The sequence below is a fragment of the Thrips palmi genome, unplaced genomic scaffold (assembly GCF_012932325.1).
Source record: "Thrips palmi isolate BJ-2018 unplaced genomic scaffold, TpBJ-2018v1 HiC_scaffold_19, whole genome shotgun sequence".
NCBI classification, from domain to species: Eukaryota; Metazoa; Arthropoda; class Insecta; order Thysanoptera; family Thripidae; genus Thrips; species Thrips palmi.
Genome location: NW_023144628.1, coordinates 10,847,327 through 10,870,004, shown reverse-complemented (window position 1 = coordinate 10,870,004; position 22,678 = coordinate 10,847,327). Strand labels below are relative to the sequence as shown.

The following is a 22,678-nucleotide window of genomic DNA, read 5'->3' as shown; positions in this document are numbered from 1 at the left end:
TCCCATGCCTCAGAATCCCTTGAAGGTGAGCTGCGAAAGTGTGCCCAGTGCTGGGTTAATACTGCCTGCTTTGCAACAAACAGCAAAAGAGATCAGTTCCAAATTCTGAATAAGAGAACACTCAGCAAGTGCAGAAAGCATAGATGGTTTGAAGGCGGGAACCAGCACAAGGCATGACAGCCGCTGGCACTAGAACACTAGCATTATTTTCTTTAATAAAGTGAGAGATCAGTAATTAAAATCAAATTAATTGTCTGAATTTGATTATTTCCTAGAGCAGCCGTTCATCCCGAGGAAGGGTAAGCAAAGAGTTCAATTAGAAATTACTTTAGTGGGAATAAAGGTTTATCAAACATCAGGCAAGTTCGGAATTTTCCTTAAACTTTAATCACAAAGGAAGCTAAGATTGTCAAGAGATTCAATATTGTAAACTGCAAAATTTTCTTTTTGAAATCATGCAAAGCACCATGGATGCAATCCTATTTTTCCAGTTGGAGAAATGATGGTTCTGTAATGTGGTCCACAATGTATTCATCTAAACAAGTAACACAAGACTCAACAGAGAAACTGAACTAAAGAAATGTTTCAAACTTGCTGCTTTCACTTCATAAGGGGGAAAAAAATCAGTAAAGAAAAATTCAAGGCCTCATATGGAGCGTCATGAAACATAAAACTAAATAGTAAGTAAGAAGAAAGTTAATAAAAATGTTTATGTCTATACTGTCTTTTTTTCTTCATTTTTAAAATATTTTTAATAACATATGGTAGACGGAAAAATGTTTTCAGCCACTGTTATGCTTATATGCTTTACACAGGACCATAATTCAAATTAAATCAAAAGTCTTCAGGAAATGTATATTGGTTCATTTTAGTGAATTTTTAAAGTACAGACTCAAAGGAGGGGTAGTCTTCTTCACACAGCTTAAAAGGTGGGAAATTGGTAAGATGTAAAGTGAATGAAAGATATGCATGTATCAATAGTTCACACAGTCACGTAAAACTTTTCTCTAAATAAGTGGGACAAAATATTGAAATCTACAACAGTCACAAAAAGAAGAAGTCAATGTCACTGTTTTCAAACATCAATCATGTCATGTATCAGCAGTAGGTTAAAGCATTTATCTACAGTTCTTTATAAAAGAGATGCTGTCAAACTTTGAAACATAAATCAATATTGCAAGTTCAAATTGCCATATTGATCTTCACCAAGACATGGTGGGCACTACCATTGACATTAGGAGAAGATAATGGCACATTGCGTGTAGTTCAATGTTTACCTATCTCTGGAGTACTAATTATCTACTAAGAATTGCTGTATACAAGCAGAAAAACACACAAATCGGAAGGGTAGATGGCATAATGTAAAACATCATTTTCGTTCCTCTTTTTATCTTCCAGATGAGAATCCAAGGGACAAGAGGGGGGATAAATCAGTGACACACAGAAGTGCATTTGGTGTACAAAACCATAACCCAGTTTAAATCTACTTCTTTAGCAAAGGAACACAAACACATGGACCACGTATAGAGACAGGAGACAAAAACCAAACTTAATAGTTCCACAAGTAAGGACTTTTTTCACATGGAAAAGTTGGTTGTGAGTGATTGAAGGTCAACTAATTCGGGCAGAAGCAATCAGGAATCAAGTCGATTAAAGTAAAACAACAAGTTAGAAATTTCAAAATGCTCAAGCTACATTCCTATGTAGTTTCTAAGCAAAACACATGTCCACTTCTAGAGAAAAGAGAGGGTTTCAAATTACAGCAAGTGAAAAAACTTTGGAAGTTTGTTTATTCCATAAAAAGAACTATACATTAAGGGATTGACGTTAGGGGTAGCAGACTGAGACTGTACTCTTCATCCCTCATTAAAAACATAATGACAACACAAAAAGTGCTGAAATTATAGACAAAGTTTGGTTGGAAAGACATGATCACACTTCTAACAAGATTCCTCATATGGAAAACAATTATACAATCATATGACACAGCTTAATGAATAATGGGAGGATTATATGAACAGATTAAAGAGACGCATCAAGTTTGTCCTCAGACTTATTGGCGGAATATGGACTAAAGTCTTGAGATTAAGTTTTAAGGGTGATCAAGGAATGACAAAAAAAATTTAATCTGGCATGACAAAATAAAAGTTTATGTACAGGGTCACATAAACTCACCACACTCTCAAGTGTGCACTCCCAAGACAATACAAACACACATACACAGGCATACATACACACATAAATATTTATGTAGTAAAGTTTTACTTAAAATAGCTAAGACATATCTACACGTATAACTTAAATATAAACAATACAGCAAAATGCTTGAAACAATAGGGAGATTTTTTTAAAATGACAATATTGTGTACTTTGAATGTCAGTTAATTAAAATAGACTTAAGATATGCTTCCCCAAAATAATTATATATGTACATTGCATTGTCATAACAATAACCATTTTCCAACAAAAAAAAAACCATAAGCACTTTGGTCATTGCACACTCCATTAGCCTCAGACCATCTCTCTCAGTTCTTGAAAATGTGTAAATCATCCAGGCTGTCCAATTGTAGCACATTGCATTGGTAACAAGCTGGCTTTAAATGGAGTCAAAAGGTATGCCTGGACGGGATACAGACCAATATTTTAAGCTTCAAAGGAAAAACATTGATGTCAACAATATTACATAAATGAAAATGAAATGTTGAACTTTGCTTTTCAATTGTTAAATTGAAAGCTAAAGATAGCAGCAGCTCGTTACATCAAAAACAAACAAAAAAGGAAATTTGTGAGGGCTGATGTCAGACCAAATAATAGACCTAAGCCTGGAGTGTTTCTGCAATGATGGAGCCAGCTCTTCGTTTCATTCTTATTAATTAGATCTTATACAAGCGGCAATACTTTGTACAAACATTTAAACTTTTCAGGGTTTGATAAGAGTCAGCATCTGTTGATGTGTCAAGTGGCATACATGGATTCAAATTGGACAGAAATCACCGCGTCCGGAGAAGAGGTGAAAGATGTACCATGCATACCACAAACTTCGCCAGTATCAGCACTTTTCCGAGCCCTGAAGCTTTTCTCGCTTGAAACGATCCTCCAGATACCCAGGGACCTGAGGAAACAAAAGTTAAAATAGAACAGAAAATTTACACAGCAATAAACGTCATTGTAAAATGAGAGTAATATTCATCCCTAAATTAAATGTCTGTACTGAGAATGTCCTTCTAGAATGAGAGGGTTCATCATTTACAATTCAAAATGAAAAATTGCAACTTCAAACATCCATTATACAGCAATGTCATGAAAATAATTGTGACATTACTTTTGGGCTCAGAATAACTATACTGAAGTGTCTAAATTGGGTGTGATGCACACTCTAGCAGTCAATCAGTAATTAAAGGTGCAATTCAGCAATTCCAGGTGCAGTTGGAGTTTTGCCTCAGTTTAGGTTTAAACTAAGATGATTTGAAAATTAAATAGAAATTAGAAGCAGGTGCAAATGCTACCAAAGGTAAGCAAGCGAATCAACGAAGGCTACAAAGCACATTTGACTAGAACTATTGAGTATGAACAGTAACTTCACTTGATTTTCCTTCAAACAATTTACATTCATTAATAAAGTAAACCTACACACTCCCTTCAGGAAAAAGGAAAATGGATTGTAAAGCAGTGAATGTGTTACGTGTTAATAAGCACAGTATAGCAGAAATGTAGAAAGAGGAGGCATTAGCCAAGGTGATTTGCCAGCTTTTAACAGACAAAGAAAAACAAAAGTGTAATAGCATAGCTTTTATTTGTAAGAATCAGCAATAAAATTAAATCCAGTTAACCTCTGATACATTTAAAATTTCTATAATAAAAATCGTGGTCCAATTATTTTTATTATGCATCACTAAGTTTAGGCATGAACTTGTGCCTCAATTGATATTTGAAGGTAAACGGTCCTAAAAGGAGATTCAGGAACATGACATGCTGGCTTCTGAGATTGACTTGGTGTCAACAGTAGCATGACACCCATAAAAATTGTAACAAACATGCAAAGATTCACTTTGAGTACTGAATCCCTAGTGAAACTCACTCAATGTCACTGCTCATGCTAAGCTAAATAACAAGGCTTTACAAGCTAAATGCAAGGCTCTGGTTGGCATTTCAAAGGCAAACAGTATAACAGTAGTAATAAACAATCAAGGTACAGATAGAATCAGTCAAAAAGTCATCATCGAGTTGCTACTTCACAGTAGAACAGTACAGAACAAAGAACAGTACGTCTACCAAAATCTAGTGTCAAAATATGAGAACGTTAAAAAGCTTTTTAAATTTTTAGCCACTGCCAGGAACCACTTTAGAAGGTACAACAGTAAGCAACAAGGGCCAGTCAAATGTCAACTTAGTGAAACCACCAGGTACTTTCAACAATGGATTACTCAGATAAAATTATTAACAGCAAAACTCAAATGTTTACATTAAAAAACACTCACACAAACAGGCACACAAAGAAAGAGAGAAAAAAACATAACCGCCATGCGTCACAACTTGAGGAAATATTTCGCTTTGTCAAAATGCTGAAGATACAAAATCCTTTTTATTGTTTTGTTCTTTTTGTTCTTTATAGATAGTTTAAGATAAAAACTTAAGTACATCATTCCTATTAATTCCGTCTTCTGAAGGCTTTTTTAATAGATTAATTTTAGTGGATGAGACGTTTGAGTTACGTTGAAATTATTTTTCTCCTGCAAAGGTGCTTTGACTGGTGAAGTTTCCTGAGACAACAGAACAGAACTTTCAAATTCTCCAATAGTTATAAATCAAATACATGTACTGGATAGAAAAGTTAATTTCTACAGGAAATAAATTCAACATTATTTCAAGACTTAAATAATATGATTTCTGTTAAGAGTAGCAACAAAATTTCAACAAATGCATCCACCAAAACAAACCCACTATGTCACCACAATGAGAATTCTGAATTCTTACTTCAGCCGACAGAGCTGTGTACCATACTGAATCTGTAGTCTGTTAATAAGAAAGGAGACCTCACTACATTAATAAAGGAATAGGATACCAGAGAGCCCAAAACATCAGAACAAAACAATCTATACTATACAACATGCATTTGTGCAGACCCACACAGTTCCACTGAAAGATTAGTTGAAAGAAATAGTACACAGGAAACAAGGAATAAATCAAGCAAAGTATAAATCCTACATCTAGTAGACTATTAGCAAAACAGAAAGAAGACAAGACCACAATAGTGTGGAAAGTACACTTTTAGTAGCTTGGATGTTTGATCTTGCAAAAAATTATATACAACAAACCACAAAAATAGGAAAATTTTTAAAAACATAAATTTGAAGTCCCCCAGCCAAACATACAGCCAAAAAAAGGGAAGTTTTGACATGAAAAACTTAAAAAACCGATACACAATTTATGTTGAACGTCCTACCTTGGGCTTGGCTCGATGTGTATCTACTGCTTCGATGGGCAATTTGATATATTCCACTTTGCAACCATATGCAACAGGTGTCAACTTTATCACAGTATGTAATGGGACGTTCAAGTAGGGTAACTCATCTGAAATGTAAAATTAAAAATATACAAGCAGTTTAGGACAGTGAAGAACCAGATGAGAAAGAGGGTGTCTGATTCACACAAGGGGAAGAGAAAAGCCAACAAACCTGCTGATTTATCCAAGAAGTAGGCAAGAAGACATCGCATGACTGCCTGGTGGCTTACAACAAGAACATTGCCTTGGCGTTCCAGTTCCATAATAACAGGCTCCAAGCGGGCAACGAGATCTTCATACGATTCTCCTCTAGGATAGCGGTAGGTGAATTTTGCTTCATCACGAGCAGTGAAATCCTCTGGGTACTTCTCAGCAATCTCCTCATAGGTCATTTCTTCACATATACCCTGTGAACAAGAGAAAGTTAGATTGTAAGACAAATAGAATGTGGTTTCAGAAACTTAAAATGTTCAATACTCACAGCATCAATTTCATTCAAAGCTTTCCAGCGTTCTTGGGGTGCTGGAATGGTAGCAACAGTTTGAATTGTCCTTTTAAGCCATGAAGTCCAAACTCGTAAGTTTGGTATGTTCTGTTGTTGAATGAAGCGGGAGAGTGCTTCTGCATACTGTTGGCCACGGGATGAGAGGTCAGAGTCTCCCCCAATTCGTCCCCTAAGGTTTTCCTCACTTTCACCATGCTGCAAAGTTCAAAAGAAACAAACTGACAAACATTGTACAGACACATTGTTGTATAAATGTATGTAGTGGTAACACATTACCCGCGTCAAGTAGATGGTCCTAGGCACTATGTGGATGTTCATGAGGTAGTAGACAATTCTGCTTTGAATGTGGCCTTCATGTTTGTGAACAACTACTTTCTCCCCTGAAAAGATAAATGATAAAATGCAAACTGAAAATTGTCACCAAGACAAAAAATAAAATACATGGTCATTAGTAGTACCTGTGTTGTAAATTTTCATGAAAGACAGGTCTTTTTCTCTATTCTCTTCCAAAGGTTCATAACGTTCTTGATAATGTTCAATGCGCATTAAGAAGTCCTTTAGAACAGAATCCATGTCCATGTTCATGTTTTTATAATCAGGGCTATTGACCTTCACTTCCTGAAATAAAAAAATGAGGAAGTTTTATTTTTAAGGCAGAAGACTATTATAGGATTGACATGTCCAAGTCAAATGATAAAATGCTAATGAAAACAATATTTTAAAAAAAATTAAATTATAAATTTTTTGAACAGACGAGATCTTGATGCAAAGTCAACTGATGTGATAATGTTCCAAAAACTACCCTTTAAAACTTAAAACAAATGTCCCTGATGATCTTGTTGCAATCATCAGGTAATGATAATGACACCAAAATTGAGAGAAATAAATAAACATAGAAATGAGAAGCAGGACAGAATGAAAATCATACAAGGCCACCAGTTGTAGGAAATCTTCATTGAGAATGTTAGTATACAATACGCATCGAGCTAGGGGCAACATTAATAGGGGTGGGGCGCTCACATTTTTTCCTGACATAGGAAGTAAGTTACCTCACATTCATCAAAATTATGCAAAAAGGAGTAAGGAGACTGTAGCCCTTGTACATTGGTATAATTGAACCATTGTTAAATTAGTGGAATGGAGCTACTAAGTGTCAGCCTGCAATAGCCAGGCACATTAAAAAATGTGTTCCCATAATGAACAGCTCCATAATATGAATCCCTTCTTTATCTCAAGTCTCTTATCCCCAAATAAAATGATAAATTTGTTAAGTTGCCTAGGTGAGTCTAGAAGAATAATACAAATTTAATAACATTTATAACCAAAATACTAGAAGGAAAAAAATTAAGACATTTCAATAAAAGAATGCCATTGTTTGAGGAACTTAAATAGAATAAGATCTCGCCAAATTAAAAAGTGAAAAGGGACCACCACACACAGGAGCTGTCTTGAATCAAAACGTGTAACGTACTTCCCCGCCTGATGTAGGTTCACCGTAATCTTCCAATCTATTATTGTAATCTGGACTGTTGAATTTCACCTCCTGCACAGCAAGAAACACATTTCAACAACTGAATATAGATTGGGAATGATTGGAAATGGAGCCAAGCCACATCTCTCCCGTTATGTTTTTAAATGTTTGAATCACAAATGCTATTTGATGGATACACTAACATCTCTCAGAGAAGAAAAGGCTCACAAAGCAGGAATACACAGATTACTGGGGAGTGAGAATAGAATATTAAATGACCAAGACAAGGCATTGTGATAGCACATGAGCTTTGTTCTGTGAATGCTCAGACCAGCTAAAGCAGTAACCAGTGCCAACTGGAAAAAATTGTTATGCGGGAGAACCAAAGAGACCGAACTTAGGAACTTGAAAACAGGAAAAAAGCATTTAGCTTACCATGATGTTCTGCTCGATGATCTTAGGATCATCACAAACGGACTCTACAAAAAACAACTTGTACCCCATTTTCTTTACAATAATCTCATGAATCATTCGGCGTCGATCTTCGGTAGAGTTAGTTGCATCAAAGACCTGTGATAAGTGATAAGATTGAATTGAAATTGCATTGGTAGATGTGGCTGCAAGATTATTTATTTTGAGATAAAAAAATACTAACAGCAACTTCACCTCCTCCTTCAAGCCACGAGCCCACATCTTGAAGAGCATCAATAGCACATTGTGTTCGAATGGCCATTGCTTCCTTGTTGTCAGGTCTGAAAAAGTCATGGCTTTTGTAGGCAGTTGTTGCATGCCGTCTATACTCTCCCAGGTTGAATACTGCGCAAAGAAAAGTCGCTAGTCATTACAAAAGAAAGACATTGTGAAACGCGCAGGGCAACCTGATTGAAGACCACTTACCTTTAGTATTGATACCAATCCAATTCAAGTAACGAGAGAGCTTCTTGGAAATGTAGGTCTTGCCTCTGGCAGGGAGGCCCACCATGGCAATGACATGAGGACTGTTGACATAGTTGGCTCGTTCCCCTGCAACCAACACAACAAAAAGTTATTTTTTTTATAAATAGCAAACAACCAAGCGGACGCTGCTTTTCCACAGCTACGACGGGACCACTCGTTATTTCGACGATGTGCGGAATTTTCGACTCCGAACCGACGCCTCCAACTTAGAAACCGCTTTAAAAATTCACCACCACCCCTTTCCCCTCTAGGGGCCCTGGTCTTGACCTCAGGGAAGACAGAGAGAGAGAGACACTCGAGCATCTGCGGTGTTCCTCCTCCCCGTCCCCGTGCCAGTCCGTCGTGGGGGCGCGACGCGCCACGCACCGATCTCAGCCGCGTGGGTGGCCCTGTGTCATGGTTGGCCCGGGCCGGTGTGCGCCCTGCGCCGCGCCTGAGTGCGAGGGGTGGCCGTCGGACGCACACCAGTCGGACTACACGGCAGGGACAGTTGGGGGCGCCGCCATGGCGCCGTCCCTTGCACTTGCACTGCAGCTGTCGGGTCGGATCGACTGACAAAACAACCACAAGCCCGCAGACGACCCACACTGCGAGGAATCCCGCGGGACTACAACGAGGCCGTCGAAGAGGACAAGGCGCGCTTGGGTAGGACACGCCGTGGCCCTGCGTGCACCTGCGTGCCCTGCGCGAAGACCAACTTGCAGAAGGCCTTCTTCGAGGCGGCACAACCATGGAGGTAGGAAGCGGCCGCACGGCAGGGAAGTCCGCCGGGCCGGGGCGGGGGCGGCGAAGCGCTGCCAATGAGAGGCCCCGCCCCGCCCCGCCCCGCCCCGCCTTGCTTGCCTGCCAGGTGACGGCAGAGGGATTGCCAAACGTCATTCCCGCCTAGTCGGCAGCGCAGTAGTACCAAGTAAGAACCAGTGCGATCCTCTGCCTCGGTGGCGGTGGGGTCTTCATGTGCAGCAGTGCAGCGGTTCCGGAAAGCGCCCCCCCGGAGTGGGGGTGGTCAAAGCAGAGGCCTGCAGCAACGAGCCCAGCATCAAAGGACCCTCAAGGACGACCACCAAAAAGGGGAGGGGGGTGCAGCATGGCGATGGCGGCCACTGGTCAAGAAGACCAACTGCCCGGGTCTCAGGTCTCGAGGTGCAGAAAAGGAATGGGAAAGGAGGGGGGGGGGGTAGCGGGGCGCCGCCGAGCCACGCGATGCACAGTACACCGCGCCGTTGGGTCATTTACATGCGGATAGCGGATGGGGACACCGACACCACACCACACCCTAATTCGCCTGGGACACTTCGTACTTCGTACTGTACTTGGAGGCCGAACGGGGCCAAACGCGTGTCGCCACACACGCAGGCCCTACACTGTCCCAGGCGAGCGCGACAACAAAGTGGTGGCCTTTCGTTTCGTCAACACGAGGACGTCTGTTGCTGCACGGCCAGCCCCGGCCAGCCCGCGGCGCCATGCCCCACGGACGGCCCGCGCTCGCACGAGCACGGCGGCGACCTGGACGCCTGCACCGTAAGCCGCGGCGCCGCGGTGACGTCCGAGGAGGCGAAGATCCACAGGAGAACCCTGCGACGCGGGCCGACGTGGCGTGCATTCCCGTCCGTCAAACGCCTCGCCGCTGCCGGACACGGCCGTCACGGCCACGCTCGGCGAATGGCGCGGCGCGGCGCTCGGCGCACGCCAACCAACCTATGCGCACGGACACGCGCCGCTCGCGCTGGAACATGGAGTTCCGGCGGAGCATGGGCTTGCTGTTGTTGGTCGACAGGGTGCTGGACGAGGGCGGCGGGGAGCGCCGCGCGGACCACAACACAACGCGGCACCACAACACCACCGCGAGCACGGCCAGGAGCGCTCGAGCACGGCAGGCACGGCACGGCAGGACGGCGCCGAAGACGAGACACGACTGCGCGGCGCGGAGCAGAGCAGAGCAGAGCAGCGCGGCAGAGCGGAGCTGCTGCGCTGCGGCCTGGCGGTGCGGCGCGGTGGAGCCAGGCGAGGAGGACGGGGACGGGACGGCGGACAGCCCTGGGCCGGGGACCGCCGGGGACAGGACAGCACTCATGCCTGCCCTACCGACCCCCACCACGACGACGGGGAGGGGGCAGGGGGGCACGGCGTCACGGGGGGTAGGGGCGAAGCGGGCACTTGTGCTGCGACCAAGGTGCAGGCCATGCAGGCCGTGCAGGCCGAGGCCGCCACGACGGCCAGGTGCTCGACCTTTCGAGGGCGAGGCCCGGCGAGGCCCGGCGAGGCCCGGCGAGGCCTGACGAGGCCGCGAGATAGCACATCCATGGAGCGCAGCCGCGATGTCACAACAGCTGATTGGGCCCTTCGTTCCCTGCAAAGTCAAATATACGACCCTGCAAGCAGACGGGCTGCTGTCTCTGCAGATGGGGTAAGCCCTGGGCGAGGCCCTGGGGCAAGCATTGCCGGGGAGAAGCAGCACACAGTCAGGCGCGGATACAGGGGGGGGGGCAATGGGGGTTTCCCCCCCCCCCATAGCCCCATAGATAGCCACCTGAAAGTATGCAAAAAGTGCTACTTTGCCCCTGTAAGTATGCAAAAAGTGCGACTTTGCCCCCCCCCCATAGGCCGCCTCTGGATCCGCCACTGCACACAGTACGCCGAAGCGGCGAAGCGGGCCGCCATGCCACGGCCGTGTCGTGCGGGCAGGACGAGGGATTAGAAATACCGGGAGGACCTAAGCCGCGGTCAGGCTTCAAGGACGCTCCCCTAATGCTCGCAGCGCACGCAGGAAGAGAAAGAGCGGCCGTTATGACCAGCAGTTAGATTCCGCACTCCCTCGCACACCTGGGGCGACCCGCTTGGGTCGCTTGGGCCGTAGGGGTGCGAGAGAGACAGAGCAGAGCCCAGTTCGGAGCCAGCCCGCAGCAAGTCGAGCCATCAGCATTAGCGGCGCAAAGTCCCTCCCTGATGGCGCGGTGCCTGGCGGCCGTTTGGCCGGGGGGCCGACGCGGTCCACTACTTCAAAGGCGTCGCCGTGGCCGCGGGCCGCGACGCCCCGCGACACCGCGGCCACGCCCCATAGCGCGCCAAACGCATGGCATGTATACACAGCGTGCACAGCGTGCACATGGAGACATGCGCTGGGCCACAGGGCCGCCTTGCCTTTCCTCGTCTTGCCTCCCGGGGCAGAGTCCGCCCACCCCTTCCCCTTGCCCGGGGGCCGCCACCAAGCGGCCTGCCGGGCATTCCCCGAAAATGCGGAGACTCAAACGCCACGCCGTGTACGCACTACACCCAAAGGCGGCCCAGCCCAAGCGCGGCATGACATGGCAAAAAAGCAATTGCGACTAATACCGCACGAGACAACCCGTCAGCAAAAAGGGGAAAAAGCACTTCGCTGCCTCGCAAGAGGACGGGCCCCGGTACTGGCGCACGTCCCATCGTGTTCGCCCTGCCACGCCAGTCACTGCGTGTATCTCTCTTGTTTTCCGCAAAGAGGCTCACAATTTTGACCATCGCCGCCACCACCCGATAGTACGAGGCCGCGGCGGCGGCGGGCGGCCCGCGCTGGGGGCGCCGCACCCCGCCCCGCCCCGCCCCGCCGGGGGACGCCCCCTCGAGGCCACGGGGTGGGCGGGGGGTAGGCGCCACCCCTGCATGGCGCCACGGCGGTGCCCGCACTGCGCCGCTGGGCTGGCCTGGCTGGCCGGGTTGGCACCAGTGTCGACTCGGTCGACGGCGGCCTCGGCGGCCTCGCGGGGGAAGCCCTGTTTGAACAGCCAGACTGGAGCAGGCGGGCCGAGGCGGGGCATGCAGGGGCCAAGAGTCCACACCCCACCCCGTTCCCCGTTCCCTCCGCCCCGACGAGAAGTGCGCCAGACACGACGCGGGGTCAGCGGTCGCGGCACGCCGCGGCGCCCCCGCACCCTCCGGCCCCAGAGGCGCCAGGGCCAGACCGCCGCGGTGCAGTGCAGCCTGTGCAGCCCCCTCCCACAAAAACCGCGTCCTCCCTGCACACTCTACAAAAAATGTCCTGTCAACGCCGTTAATTTATTACCAATGTTTGCTGTTATGCAATTCACGGCGTTTGCTGTGAACTAGTTCACGGCGTTCACTGTGATCTCGGTTACAGTGTTCACTGTGATCCGGCCACAGCAAACGCCGTGAATTGGAGCCTGATTTGCAGTCCTTCGGTGCTCAGCGGCGTCAAACTCACAGTGTTTACTGGGGACCAGATCACAGTGAATACCGCGAAAAAGATCACAGTGAATCCCTTGAGCAGTTCACAGTAAACGCTGTGAATTGACCTACAGTGAAAGCTGGTAATAAATTAGCGGCATTTACAGGTCATTTTTGGTAGAGTGCAGGCTCATTCCGGACAGTGCCTCGACGTCGTGTCTCTCGCACTGAGGGGGCGGTCCGCGGGGTGCGAGAGAGACAGGGCGACGATGAAGCACTGTTCGCAATCGGCCCGCAGGGAGCGGCGCGCGTAATGAAGTCATTATGTAGCCATCAACGCCCCCGCCCCCACCGCCACCACCCCGCCACCGCCCCGCCACCGCCCCGCCACCGCCCCGCGCGGCACCGACAGAGTTCATCGTCTGCAGATGATGAAGAGCCCTGCCCGAGGAGTCACATTGACGAGGGGAAGAAAAAGCAACCAAATAAAACAAAGAGAAAGTTTCAAGGTCGCGGGTCGGAAGCATGCGGCCGGCGGCGGCTTTGACCCCAGCCAGCCCCACTACGCCGCGCCCCGCCACGCCCCCTACAGAGGACTGCGGCTTCTCTCCACTGGGGGCCCCGCCTAGGGCCCCGCCTCCCCACCGCGCATCAACCCCTAGCCACGTGCGCCCGGCCCCCCCCCCTCCCCCCGTAGATGCTGGGCAGAACCCCCACAGCATGATCGGGGCGCGCAGGGCAGGCAGGGCACCGCGGGGACAGGGGCGCCGTCGAAGTGTCACGCAGGTGGCGGAGCCAGACGGACGGCCAGACAGCCCCCCCCCCTTCCCCTAGGAAAAGGGGGAGGGGGCACCCAGCAGTCCCAGTACCCAAGCCCTGCACAGGCTGCACAGGCCATGGCCAATGGCGAACACGAGTTGTTGTGGTCTATTTCGGGCCACCCTACGGACAAGCCACCTTTCCAACGAGCCCCCCCCCCCCCTCCGCAGGGTACCGCAGGGCGCCGCCACCAACCTGGCAACAGGGCGCACCATCAGCCACGAGGGCTGTCACACAAACACACGTCCCCGAAATAAAAACAAATAAAAGCCATCGTTTCGTCTCCGCCGGCCTGCCGTGGTTGAATGGCGACTATTGCGATACCACAGCAGCAGCAGGTGACCCCCGCGTGGACACCGTGCACGCCAAAAAATAAAAACAAGAGGTGTGCAAAGTATCGGGAGGGATCCGCGTCTTATCTCTCTCCTCGGTGCGCCGTGACTCCCCCCCCCCCTCCCTCCCACATGTCAAGGTCGAATAATCGCATTTGCCCCGGCCAGCCCGACCCGACCCTGCCGGCGGCGGCGGCGGCGGGGCGGCGCGTCCCACGCGTCCCGACCCACACTAGAAACCACAGCAGCTGATCCGGTGGAATGGAAGTATCCGTAGAGGTCGCCCCGCGTCTCGAGGGCCTTGACACTTGACGTGCAGCGCGCAGCGGCGTCGTGACAGAACTACCCCAAGCAAGGCGCTGGCGGGGAGGGGTAAGGTCATATGACCATAGGGAAGGGGGGGGGGGGAGCACCGCGAGGCTGTCACCGCGACATCCGTCAGCGCCGCGTCGTGCAGCGAAGACCAAGTGTCGACGCGACGAAAGGCTACCCGCCCCGCCTTCAGGTGAACTGGCTCTCGATATCGACGATCCGTCAAAAGTCTCGAGCCCGGCAGAGTGACGCGCGGCGCGCCCGGCCGCCGCCAACAAGGGCTTGCTTGCCAAGGGGGAGTGCCGGGCGCCGCGGCGGCCGCCGAGCTCAAGCTCAAAGGGGAGGACGCGCCTCGTGTCACCGAGAACCCTACATCACCTTATCGGTCATCGCACGCCTCAGTGGTGCAGTGGTGGGTGAGCACCGCCACGCCCACTGGCCCACTGGAAGTGCAGAGCGCGGCCACGGCGTTGGTGGCAGGGGCGCCTCGAGCACCGCGTCGTGGACGACGGGAGGCTTGGCGTGGCCGGCGAGGCAGCAATAAACGTGGTGCAACGAGCACTAACGGCCGGCCGCGACGGGTCTTACCGCCGCGCTATTCCAAGCGGCGCGTGGCGCGTACAAAGACACCTGCCGTGTCTGCCGACCCGCGTCCACGCGCAGCACCGCGTCGAACCGAAGAGGCCGACTCGGTGTCCGTAGACGACAAACTTTTCACGTGGGAATTTATCTGAGGAACGCATGCCGCCTACGGCGAGACCCTCCCCCTCCCACACACACCGCTCACTCTCACCAGCTCGCTGCAGCGCCCCCCAGACTCTGGGGCCCAGAGCGAAAGTAAAAGCCCTCAGCTCCCCACCCCGCCCCGCCCCACAGACAGCCAAGCACGAAGACGACGGCAGGACGGGACTTCTTCGCTTCGACCCGCTGGCCCAGCCGCAACACCGCGAACTTATACATACAGCGAAAGTAGGGCCCCGGGGGCCGCTGGTGGAAGTCCTCGACGGACACAGTGTACGGCATGGTGTCGCCGGCGCTCCGCTAGTCACTACACTGCCATGGGATGGGGCATCGCCGGCATCGGCATGAGTAAAGCCATGGGCACGGCCAAGATATCACGCCATGTGCGCGCCGCGCCGCCCGCCAGGCCGGCAGGGCCACGCAGGGCCCGCCACGCTCGACATCGACATTCGTTGCGAATCGAGCCGGAGATAAGCCGGGCGGATCTACAGAGCCACCCACTCACTCACACACACACACACACACACAAACACAGCGTGCAAGTGCCGCGGTGCATGACACAAACAGACCAGCTGACCGACGACTCGCACCCACCCTCGATAGCTTCTCAAGGTTTGTTGGATTTAAATTCTTTTCCTCGCGTTTCGCGTCGGTGGATCCACACGGCGCACAGTGGGCCAGAAGACCGGTGGAGGCGGACAAAACTCTTGACGCGTTTCGAGCTCCAGAGTCGCTAAATGGGACTCGAACCGAACGTGTGATCCCACCAATGGATAGCTCTTCGAACGAGGAATCCATTGATGGGGTCGCACGTTCGGTTCGAGTCCTGTTTAGCAACTCTGGAGCTCAAAACGCGTCAAGAGTTTTGTCCACCTCCACTGCGGCGGGTCTCGTGTCACTCGATGCCGCCGAGGCACAGTGGGGCGAAACGAGGCCGGCGCACGGCCGCCACGGACGGGTACTCCATCACCTCGAGTCGTACGTCAGCCACCGACAGCCCGCCGCGCCGAGGCACGGCCGAGGCATGGCCGAGGCCCTCGCCGTCCCCGCCGCCGCGTTCCGCGAAAGGAGAACAGGGACGAAATGTATTTTACATTGGCGGCGCGGCGGCGGAGACACGGCCGCGCGTCACGTGACGTGACGCAAGACGCGCATCGCGCACCGCTCGGACTCGCACGGTCCAGGACGACCAGCGTCGCAGCCTGCCTGCCAGTCTGTATTGTTAACACGTGCGGACGTCGCTAGCCGCGGCGCCAGCCAGCGCCAGTCAGCGCCAGACACCGCCAGACAGCGCCAGCCTCCTCGCACCCGGACGCTAACCCAGTGGCGCCTGCAAGCCTGCAGGGCATCGGCCACGGGCGGCCACAGGCACTGCCAGCAGACTGATTCCGAGAGTCGTTTTCGTCGCTCTGTCTCTTTCGCACCTAAAGGGGACGCCCCATGAGTGCGAGAGAGACAGAGCGACGAAAACGACTCTCGGAATCAGTCTACAGGCACTGCGAGACTGTTCGGCGGCGTTTTCCGTCCCGCGCCCCTAACGCCTGTCACCCAGGCCAGCCCGCCGCACACGGAGCGCACGCCGCGGCCTACCCGCCAGGCGCTCTACTCGGCCAGCTCCGCTGGAGTCGGGGCTCGCGTCCCGCGTCCCCGCCGGCGGCGGCCCTGACCCGGGCGCACCGCCCTGCCCTGCTTCGGGTCGAGGAGGGACGGAGGGAGGTCTGGAGGTCGCCACTGACGCACGCGTCGAACCGCCCGTCGCGACTTAATCGGCCGAGAAACAATCCATCAACATCGGCAGGCCGGGCAGGCCCGGCACGCCCTTCCTTCCACCTTCCAGTGCCGTGCCGGCGAAAGGACCACGAAAGGACGGCCGAAGAGACGGGTCAAAAGTCCGCCCAGACTGCGCGCCAAAACGGGCGCCGTGGCGCGCTCTAGCGGCCGGCGGCCGCAGCTCCGCGACCAGCGCTGTGCGCGCTGTGCACACCACACCGTGAGGCTGCAGGCCGCAGGCAGCAGGCGCCCTCTGGCGGCGCGCGGCGGCGACTCCGCGTCGCGGTGCCCGTCGGCGATACCCCGCGCGCCGAGCTGGCGCCAAGGGGTCTTCCCGCGCCGGCATCCTCCAGATTCTACCGGTGTTAGCGAATCCGTCGAGCAGAGGCGAATCTTCGCCCCGTCACTCTAACTGCCACATGCACCCTTCCTCCCCCGTCCTGGCGGGGTGGCCCCCGGGACGCCAGCGCGTCACATCACGGGCGTGCGCGTCACGACGGCCAAGGATGGCCGGCCGCCAAAGCCGTCACGCAGGTAGGCAACCCGGCCGCCGTCGGCAAGCCGTCGTGCCCAGCCACCCGGGCCCATAGCGACCCCCGCCCCGCCGCCAGCTGCCAGTACGGCACACGGCGACAGCGACAATAAAAATAAACAAGGGAATCAATCCGGGAAGAACCACCCCCCAGCCGTGCCTCGCCGTGCCACGCGCCGCCCTCCCCCTCCTCTAATATTCTTTTGGCAGCCCGTCATCGCATTTTTGTCGCCCGGCCCGCAATCGGGGCAGACGGCGGCCACGTGGGCCTGGGCGGGCCTGGGCGGGCCTGAGCCAGCAGCCCTCTCTCTCCCACCCCGTCGGCCCGGCCCGCGGGTGCGAGTGGGACAGGACAGCGCGACGACGCGAGCAGTGCCGGGAATCGTGCTCGGAATCAGCCGTCTGATTCCGACCACTGCTTTCGTCGCTCTGTCTCTCTCGCACTCATGCGGCGGTCCGTAGGGGTGCGAGAGAGACAGAGCAGGGGGTGGCAACGCCCTGCATCTTTCTTGACGCCATGTTCGGCCACCCCTAGCACATTAGTTTACTTCGACGAGATCCAAAGTACTAAGTCCATTAGAGCCAAACTGTTTTGTTATTACGATAATATATGAATTGAGGAAGTGTTTAGGCCAGGTTTCAACTCAAAAACTCAAAAACTTTCCAAGATTAACGTTTTGAAAATAAAAGTAGACACTTTTCTTGTAGCGATTTTAACAAAACCCAATTTTTCTCTTGTTTTCACGATGCGGTTTCAAGGAGTGAATTGATCGTAAGTGTGCTCTCGTTTGATTATTACTTTAATATGACCTTTTAACTTGATACCGCACTCAAGTTTCATTCGATTCCTTTGCTGGGTTCAGAGAGTATCTCCTTGAAAAGAACCATGATTTAAGGGGGGGGGGTTCGAACATGGCGTCAACATAGGTGTACAGCGTTGCCACCCCCTGGACAGAGCGACGAAGCAGTGTTCGGAATCAGACGGCTGCCTGCAGCGGGGCGGCCCGGCGCACAGTGGGCCAGAGACCGGTGGAGGCGGCCAAAACTCTAGACGCGTTTTGAGCTCCTGAGTCGCTAAATGGGACTCGAACCGAACGTGTGACCCCACCAATGGATTGCTCTCCGAACGAGGAATCTATTGGTGGGGTCACACGTTCGGTTCGAGGCCTGTCCAGCGACTCTGGAGCTCAAAACGCGTCTAGAGTTTTGGCCGCCTCCACCGGTCTCTGGCCCACTGTGCGGCGGCGGGGCGGCACGCCAAGCAACGCCAAGCCACGCGGCGCAATGCCGTCGGACGGCGCAGTTAGTCATTCGAGTCCGAAACGTGCAGGCCAGAGTGCTGTCACATTTTCTTCTTCGGAAAAGTGAAGAGTTTTTGAAAAAAGAGGCACGCAAACTTGATCCAGGAAGCGGAAGAAGGGGTTAAGTCGAGTTGATTCAGTGACCTCTCATCAGTCTATCAAGTAAACATGAGCGAAAATTTGGTCCAAAAATAAGTGTGGTGAGACAAGTCCCATCCTCTTGCATCTATTTTTAGATGACATTCCCCACCTGTTCTCCCACCTGGAAGGTTTAGGCCTTGCAAAAGTGCACGGATTCAACTCGACTTATCCCCTTCTTCCGCTTCCTGGATCACTTTTCCTGATGCACAAGCCAGCTCCCGGCGGCTGGAAGAGCCTTCCCGCGGCAGCAGTAAGTCACTCCACTCCACTGCGAAATGGCGGGTTGGTTACCTTTGGGGCAGGGGCACGGACAGATGGCGGGTAAGCTCTCGGTGCGCGGGCAGCGGACCACTCGCTCTCCTGTTGGAATCAAAACAAAACTGGGTAAGCAAGGTGTGACAAGTTAGGAAAACAAAAGTACACTACGCACCGTGAGAAAAAAGTACGGAAAAAGTACGGAACATGTCTGGTCAATAATTTGCCTGGAACGTCCGTACTTGCCAACTACGGAACGTTCCGTACTTTGTTTCCGTACCCATTTACATGGGTTCATATGGAGCAAGTACGGAACGTTCCGTACTTTCCCCCGTACCTCCGTACTACATTTTTCTGTACCATTTCCGTACAAAAGTACGGAATTTTTTACACTACGATAACAACTAAACGGGTCGCTCTCGGGTCGCTGCGTCAATGAGAGACAAACGCGGAGCGTTTCCGCGTCCGCCAGGTCGCTTTCCGAAATGGCATTCGCAGAACGAAGGCAGGCGAGTCCGATTCGGAGGCGAGATTGCCATTGCCGCGAGCGAAGACCAAAACGGCGGAAAAGTTTCTTCGCGTCTGCCTTCGTCCCCGCCGCCGCCGCCGCCCCCGCAGGCAGAGGGCGGGGCGCGGGCGCGGGTGCACTGCACGTCGTCGACTGCGCTGCAAGTTCTGAAGGCAGGGAAGCGCAAGCCGGCCGTGCCGCGGTCGAAGCCTCGGGGGAGGGGACCTTTCCCGTCAAACCGAACCGAACCGCGAGAACCGAATCAGGTTCAACCGAGGCCACCGCCGGCTCATCCGGTTTCGAGCGTGCCCAGCCCACACCGCCGGGAACACGCGTCAGGTCACTGGCAGCAGGTCAGCGGGAAAACAACAACAACTACAGCAACAACAATAACCGTTTCCGAATTTCTCCAGAATGAAAGCGAGGGAGGGGAGGAGGGGGAGAACAGACGGCGCACAGTGGGCCAGAAACCGGCGGAGGCGGCCAAAATTCCAGACGCATTTTGAGCTCCAGATACGCTAAATGGGACTCAAACCGAGCGTGTGACCCCACCAATGGATTCCTCGTTCGGAGAGCAATCCATTGGTGGGGTCACACGACGTTCGATTCGAGTCTCATTTAGCAACTCTGGAGCTCAAAACGCGTCTCGAATTTTGGCCGCCTGCGCCGGTTGCTGGCCCACTGTGCGGCGGGGCGGAGCGCCCGGCAACCGCGGCCGCGCAGGCCCGTTGCGCTCCGGTGCGCGGCGTGCTGCCTGCCTGCCGGGCGATTGCGATTGCGATTAACGGCTGGCCGGCCAGCTCCAGGGCCTCCAGCGCCTCCAGCCGGTAGCGCCACTGTGGAACGCAGCGAACGCGGCCCGGGACGGGGGTGCGAGTCGCCTGGAATCCCAGCTCCGCCGCTCCATGTCACCACACTGCATTGTCCAGCACGCCGGGAGCAAAAAGGTGAGTCGAGAGACTTGACAGAGGCGCAACGCTCGCGGTCGCGCTGCTTGGCAAGCCAGCTGGCCAGCCCGCAGCACACCGCCAAGCCGGCCAAGACCATCGCATTTGAGTCGCATCTGCTGTTGGCAGCGCGGGAACAAGCAAACGCGTTGCCTGCGCCACTCGGACGAAGCGACCGCCCCGCTGCTTCGACGCCCGCTCCATCTATATCGACCCTCGAATTATACCAGGGGACCAAAGTTACCCTGCGGCCTGCGGGGATGGGAATCAACATTTCAAATGGGCGGTCCGGCCCGCGCCGGAAAAGGCCGGGCCAAGTTTAATCAGAGCCGCTTACACTCTCCACTCTCCGATTTATCGAGTCCCGCACGCAAACAGTCGCGCAACGCACTCGCTCGCTCTCTCTCTATCTGATGGAAAGCACTGGCGGAGAAACAAAGGCGACGGTGGCGATAGCGCGGCGAGAGTGGGGCGGGCCGGGCCGGGGCCAGACCGCCTCAAAGTCGACAAAGTAAACAAGGCGATCGGAAGGCGCGCCGTCGTCACGCCGCAGGATGCTGTCCCAGTGACAAGACAGGACGCCACGGCCACGACGGCCCGCGTGCTCATTTACAGCGCAGAGCCCCCGGTGGGGGGCGGCGGGGCGCGGCGGGGCGCGGCGGGGCGCGGCGGGGCGGGCCACAGGGGCGGCCGCCGGGCAGCGCGTCAGCGACGTGCGACGCGGCGCGGCGAGCCGGCGGCCCAGACACGCATGCAGAGCAGGCCGAGCAGGGAGCAGCCCGGCCTTGGTGGCCGCGCAGTGCACCGCGCACCGCCTGGGCAGACTGGGCAGCTGGGACGGTGCCAACACACCCCGGCCACCCTGCCCTTCCCTTCCGCCGCCCTACACGGCCTGGACGCGGCGCCTCCCGCGGCACCTCCCCGCCAAGGTCGCCGACGTGGAGCCCGAGGTTGGGCAAGACGGCCGCCAAGGCCGCGCCCAGCCGCGCGCCGCACACGTGGGTCGCACGTGCAGCAGGACCGGTCCCAGGTAGACGAATCCGTGGCGCGGCGTGGCCCGGCGCGGCGTGCGCGTCGCGTGGCCGGCACGTGGCGGCGTGTTGACGGCGACCACGTGGACCCCACCTGCGCCCCAGATAAGGCGCCGCGCGCGCCGCCCTGCACCGCCAGCGCCACACAGCCGAGGACGCTACTGACCGCCAGCGTCAATATTATCGTGTCAAGCCACCGCCACCAGACCACCAGGCCGGCGGCCTCCAGCGCCGAGCCGGTGTGACGACGTCCACGCCGTGTGGCGTTTGTTGTTGTCACCGCGACCAGACCCGTTGAGCGCACGGCGCTCCTGCAACTTCCTGCACAGCGAGGTCACCGTCGAGACGACATCGGCGGTGACCGCTAGCGCTGCGATTCTCTGGTAGTGCCACCGCCGCCCACTACTGACCCACTCCAGGACTCCAGGGCCCAGGCCCAAAGCGTGGAGCGCTATTCGAACCCGCGCGCCGTCGCGGTCATCGACTCGCGCCGCATTGCATGGCATTGCCATGGCATTGCTGCGCGCGGCTCATGGCGCGGCTCATGGCGCGACGCATCGGCGGCCCCCTCCCGGAGGCTCGCCCTCGGTCGGCGAGAGGCGCGCGCTCATTGGTCCAGGCCATCACCTGACGTCGAGAGGAGCGCTGCCATTGGTCCGGCCCGCGGGCGGGACACGCTGCAGTTGTGACGCGGCGCGACGCAGACCGCAGCCAAGCAACGGACGGGACGGGACGCGGAGGGCACTTCGCGGCTTCGCGGCACCGCGCGGCACGCCGCCGGAACCACACTGAAAAGCAAAGCGCCGCTAGGGGTCGTCCACATATTACGTAACGTTTCGCTTGACTGTGTCCTTGTCGCTCCTTATGGTCTGCCGCAGTGAGTGCGAGAGAGGCAGATGATACGTGGATGACCCCGGTGTGACACACCAGACGTTGGAGACCACGAGCGGGAGCAAGGTCACCACACTGCACCCGGAGAGCGCGCAAGGCAGGTCCCACAGTCGTGACGACACGCATTTGATTGGCTGTTGGTCGCAGCGAGGCACTGGCCTCGCCTTCCCGCACCTTGTCCAGACTGTGTCCAGCCAGACGGCACGTGCAGCGCTGCAGTGCACTGCAGTGCAGGCAACGCAGAGATAAAAGTTGGCCGCGCCAGGCATGCAGTCAGTGCCGCCAGCCCGCCAGTGGTGCAGTGGAGGGAGCTATCAATTGAAATCAATCCCGCACATTCGAGACGCTCCCACCGAAACAAACAAAGAGAGAGAGAGAGAGAGAGAGAGAGAGAGAGAGAGAGAGAGAGAGAGAGAGAGAGAGAGAGAGAGAGAGAGAGAGAGGAGAGAGAGAAGAGAGAGAGAGGGGGGGAGAGAGAGAGGGGGAGAGAGAGAGCCCTTACAG

The 22,678-nt window shown here is 53.7% G+C and overlaps 1 protein-coding gene across 7 annotated transcripts in view; it reads right to left on the bottom strand.

The window, feature by feature from the left end:
* Window positions 1–1,771: 1,771 nt before the first annotated feature.
* Window positions 1,772–22,678, bottom strand: part of LOC117645667 (6-phosphofructo-2-kinase/fructose-2,6-bisphosphatase 2) — a 33,477-nt gene continuing 12,570 nt past the window's right edge. The window contains exons 2-12 of one of the 7 annotated variants that reach the window (XM_034385964.1): window positions 18,834–18,902; window positions 8,377–8,502; window positions 8,135–8,295; window positions 7,915–8,049; window positions 7,480–7,551; window positions 6,467–6,626; window positions 6,285–6,388; window positions 5,985–6,203; window positions 5,676–5,910; window positions 5,444–5,571; window positions 1,772–3,112 (exon numbers count right to left, since the gene is read on the bottom strand). In XM_034385964.1, coding sequence (XP_034241855.1) covers window positions 3,050–3,112; window positions 5,444–5,571; window positions 5,676–5,910; window positions 5,985–6,203; window positions 6,285–6,388; window positions 6,467–6,626; window positions 7,480–7,551; window positions 7,915–8,049; window positions 8,135–8,295; window positions 8,377–8,502; window positions 18,834–18,902 — 1,472 coding nt within the window. In that variant the 3' untranslated portion in view covers window positions 1,772–3,049. Of the gene's footprint in view, window positions 3,113–3,774; window positions 4,761–5,443; window positions 5,572–5,675; window positions 5,911–5,984; window positions 6,204–6,284; window positions 6,389–6,466; window positions 6,627–7,479; window positions 7,552–7,914; window positions 8,050–8,134; window positions 8,296–8,376; window positions 8,503–10,134; window positions 10,345–15,019; window positions 15,171–18,833; window positions 18,903–22,678 lie in introns of those variants that run through there. The other 6 variants (XM_034385963.1, XM_034385967.1, XM_034385968.1 and 3 more) reach the window with 6 other exon arrangements.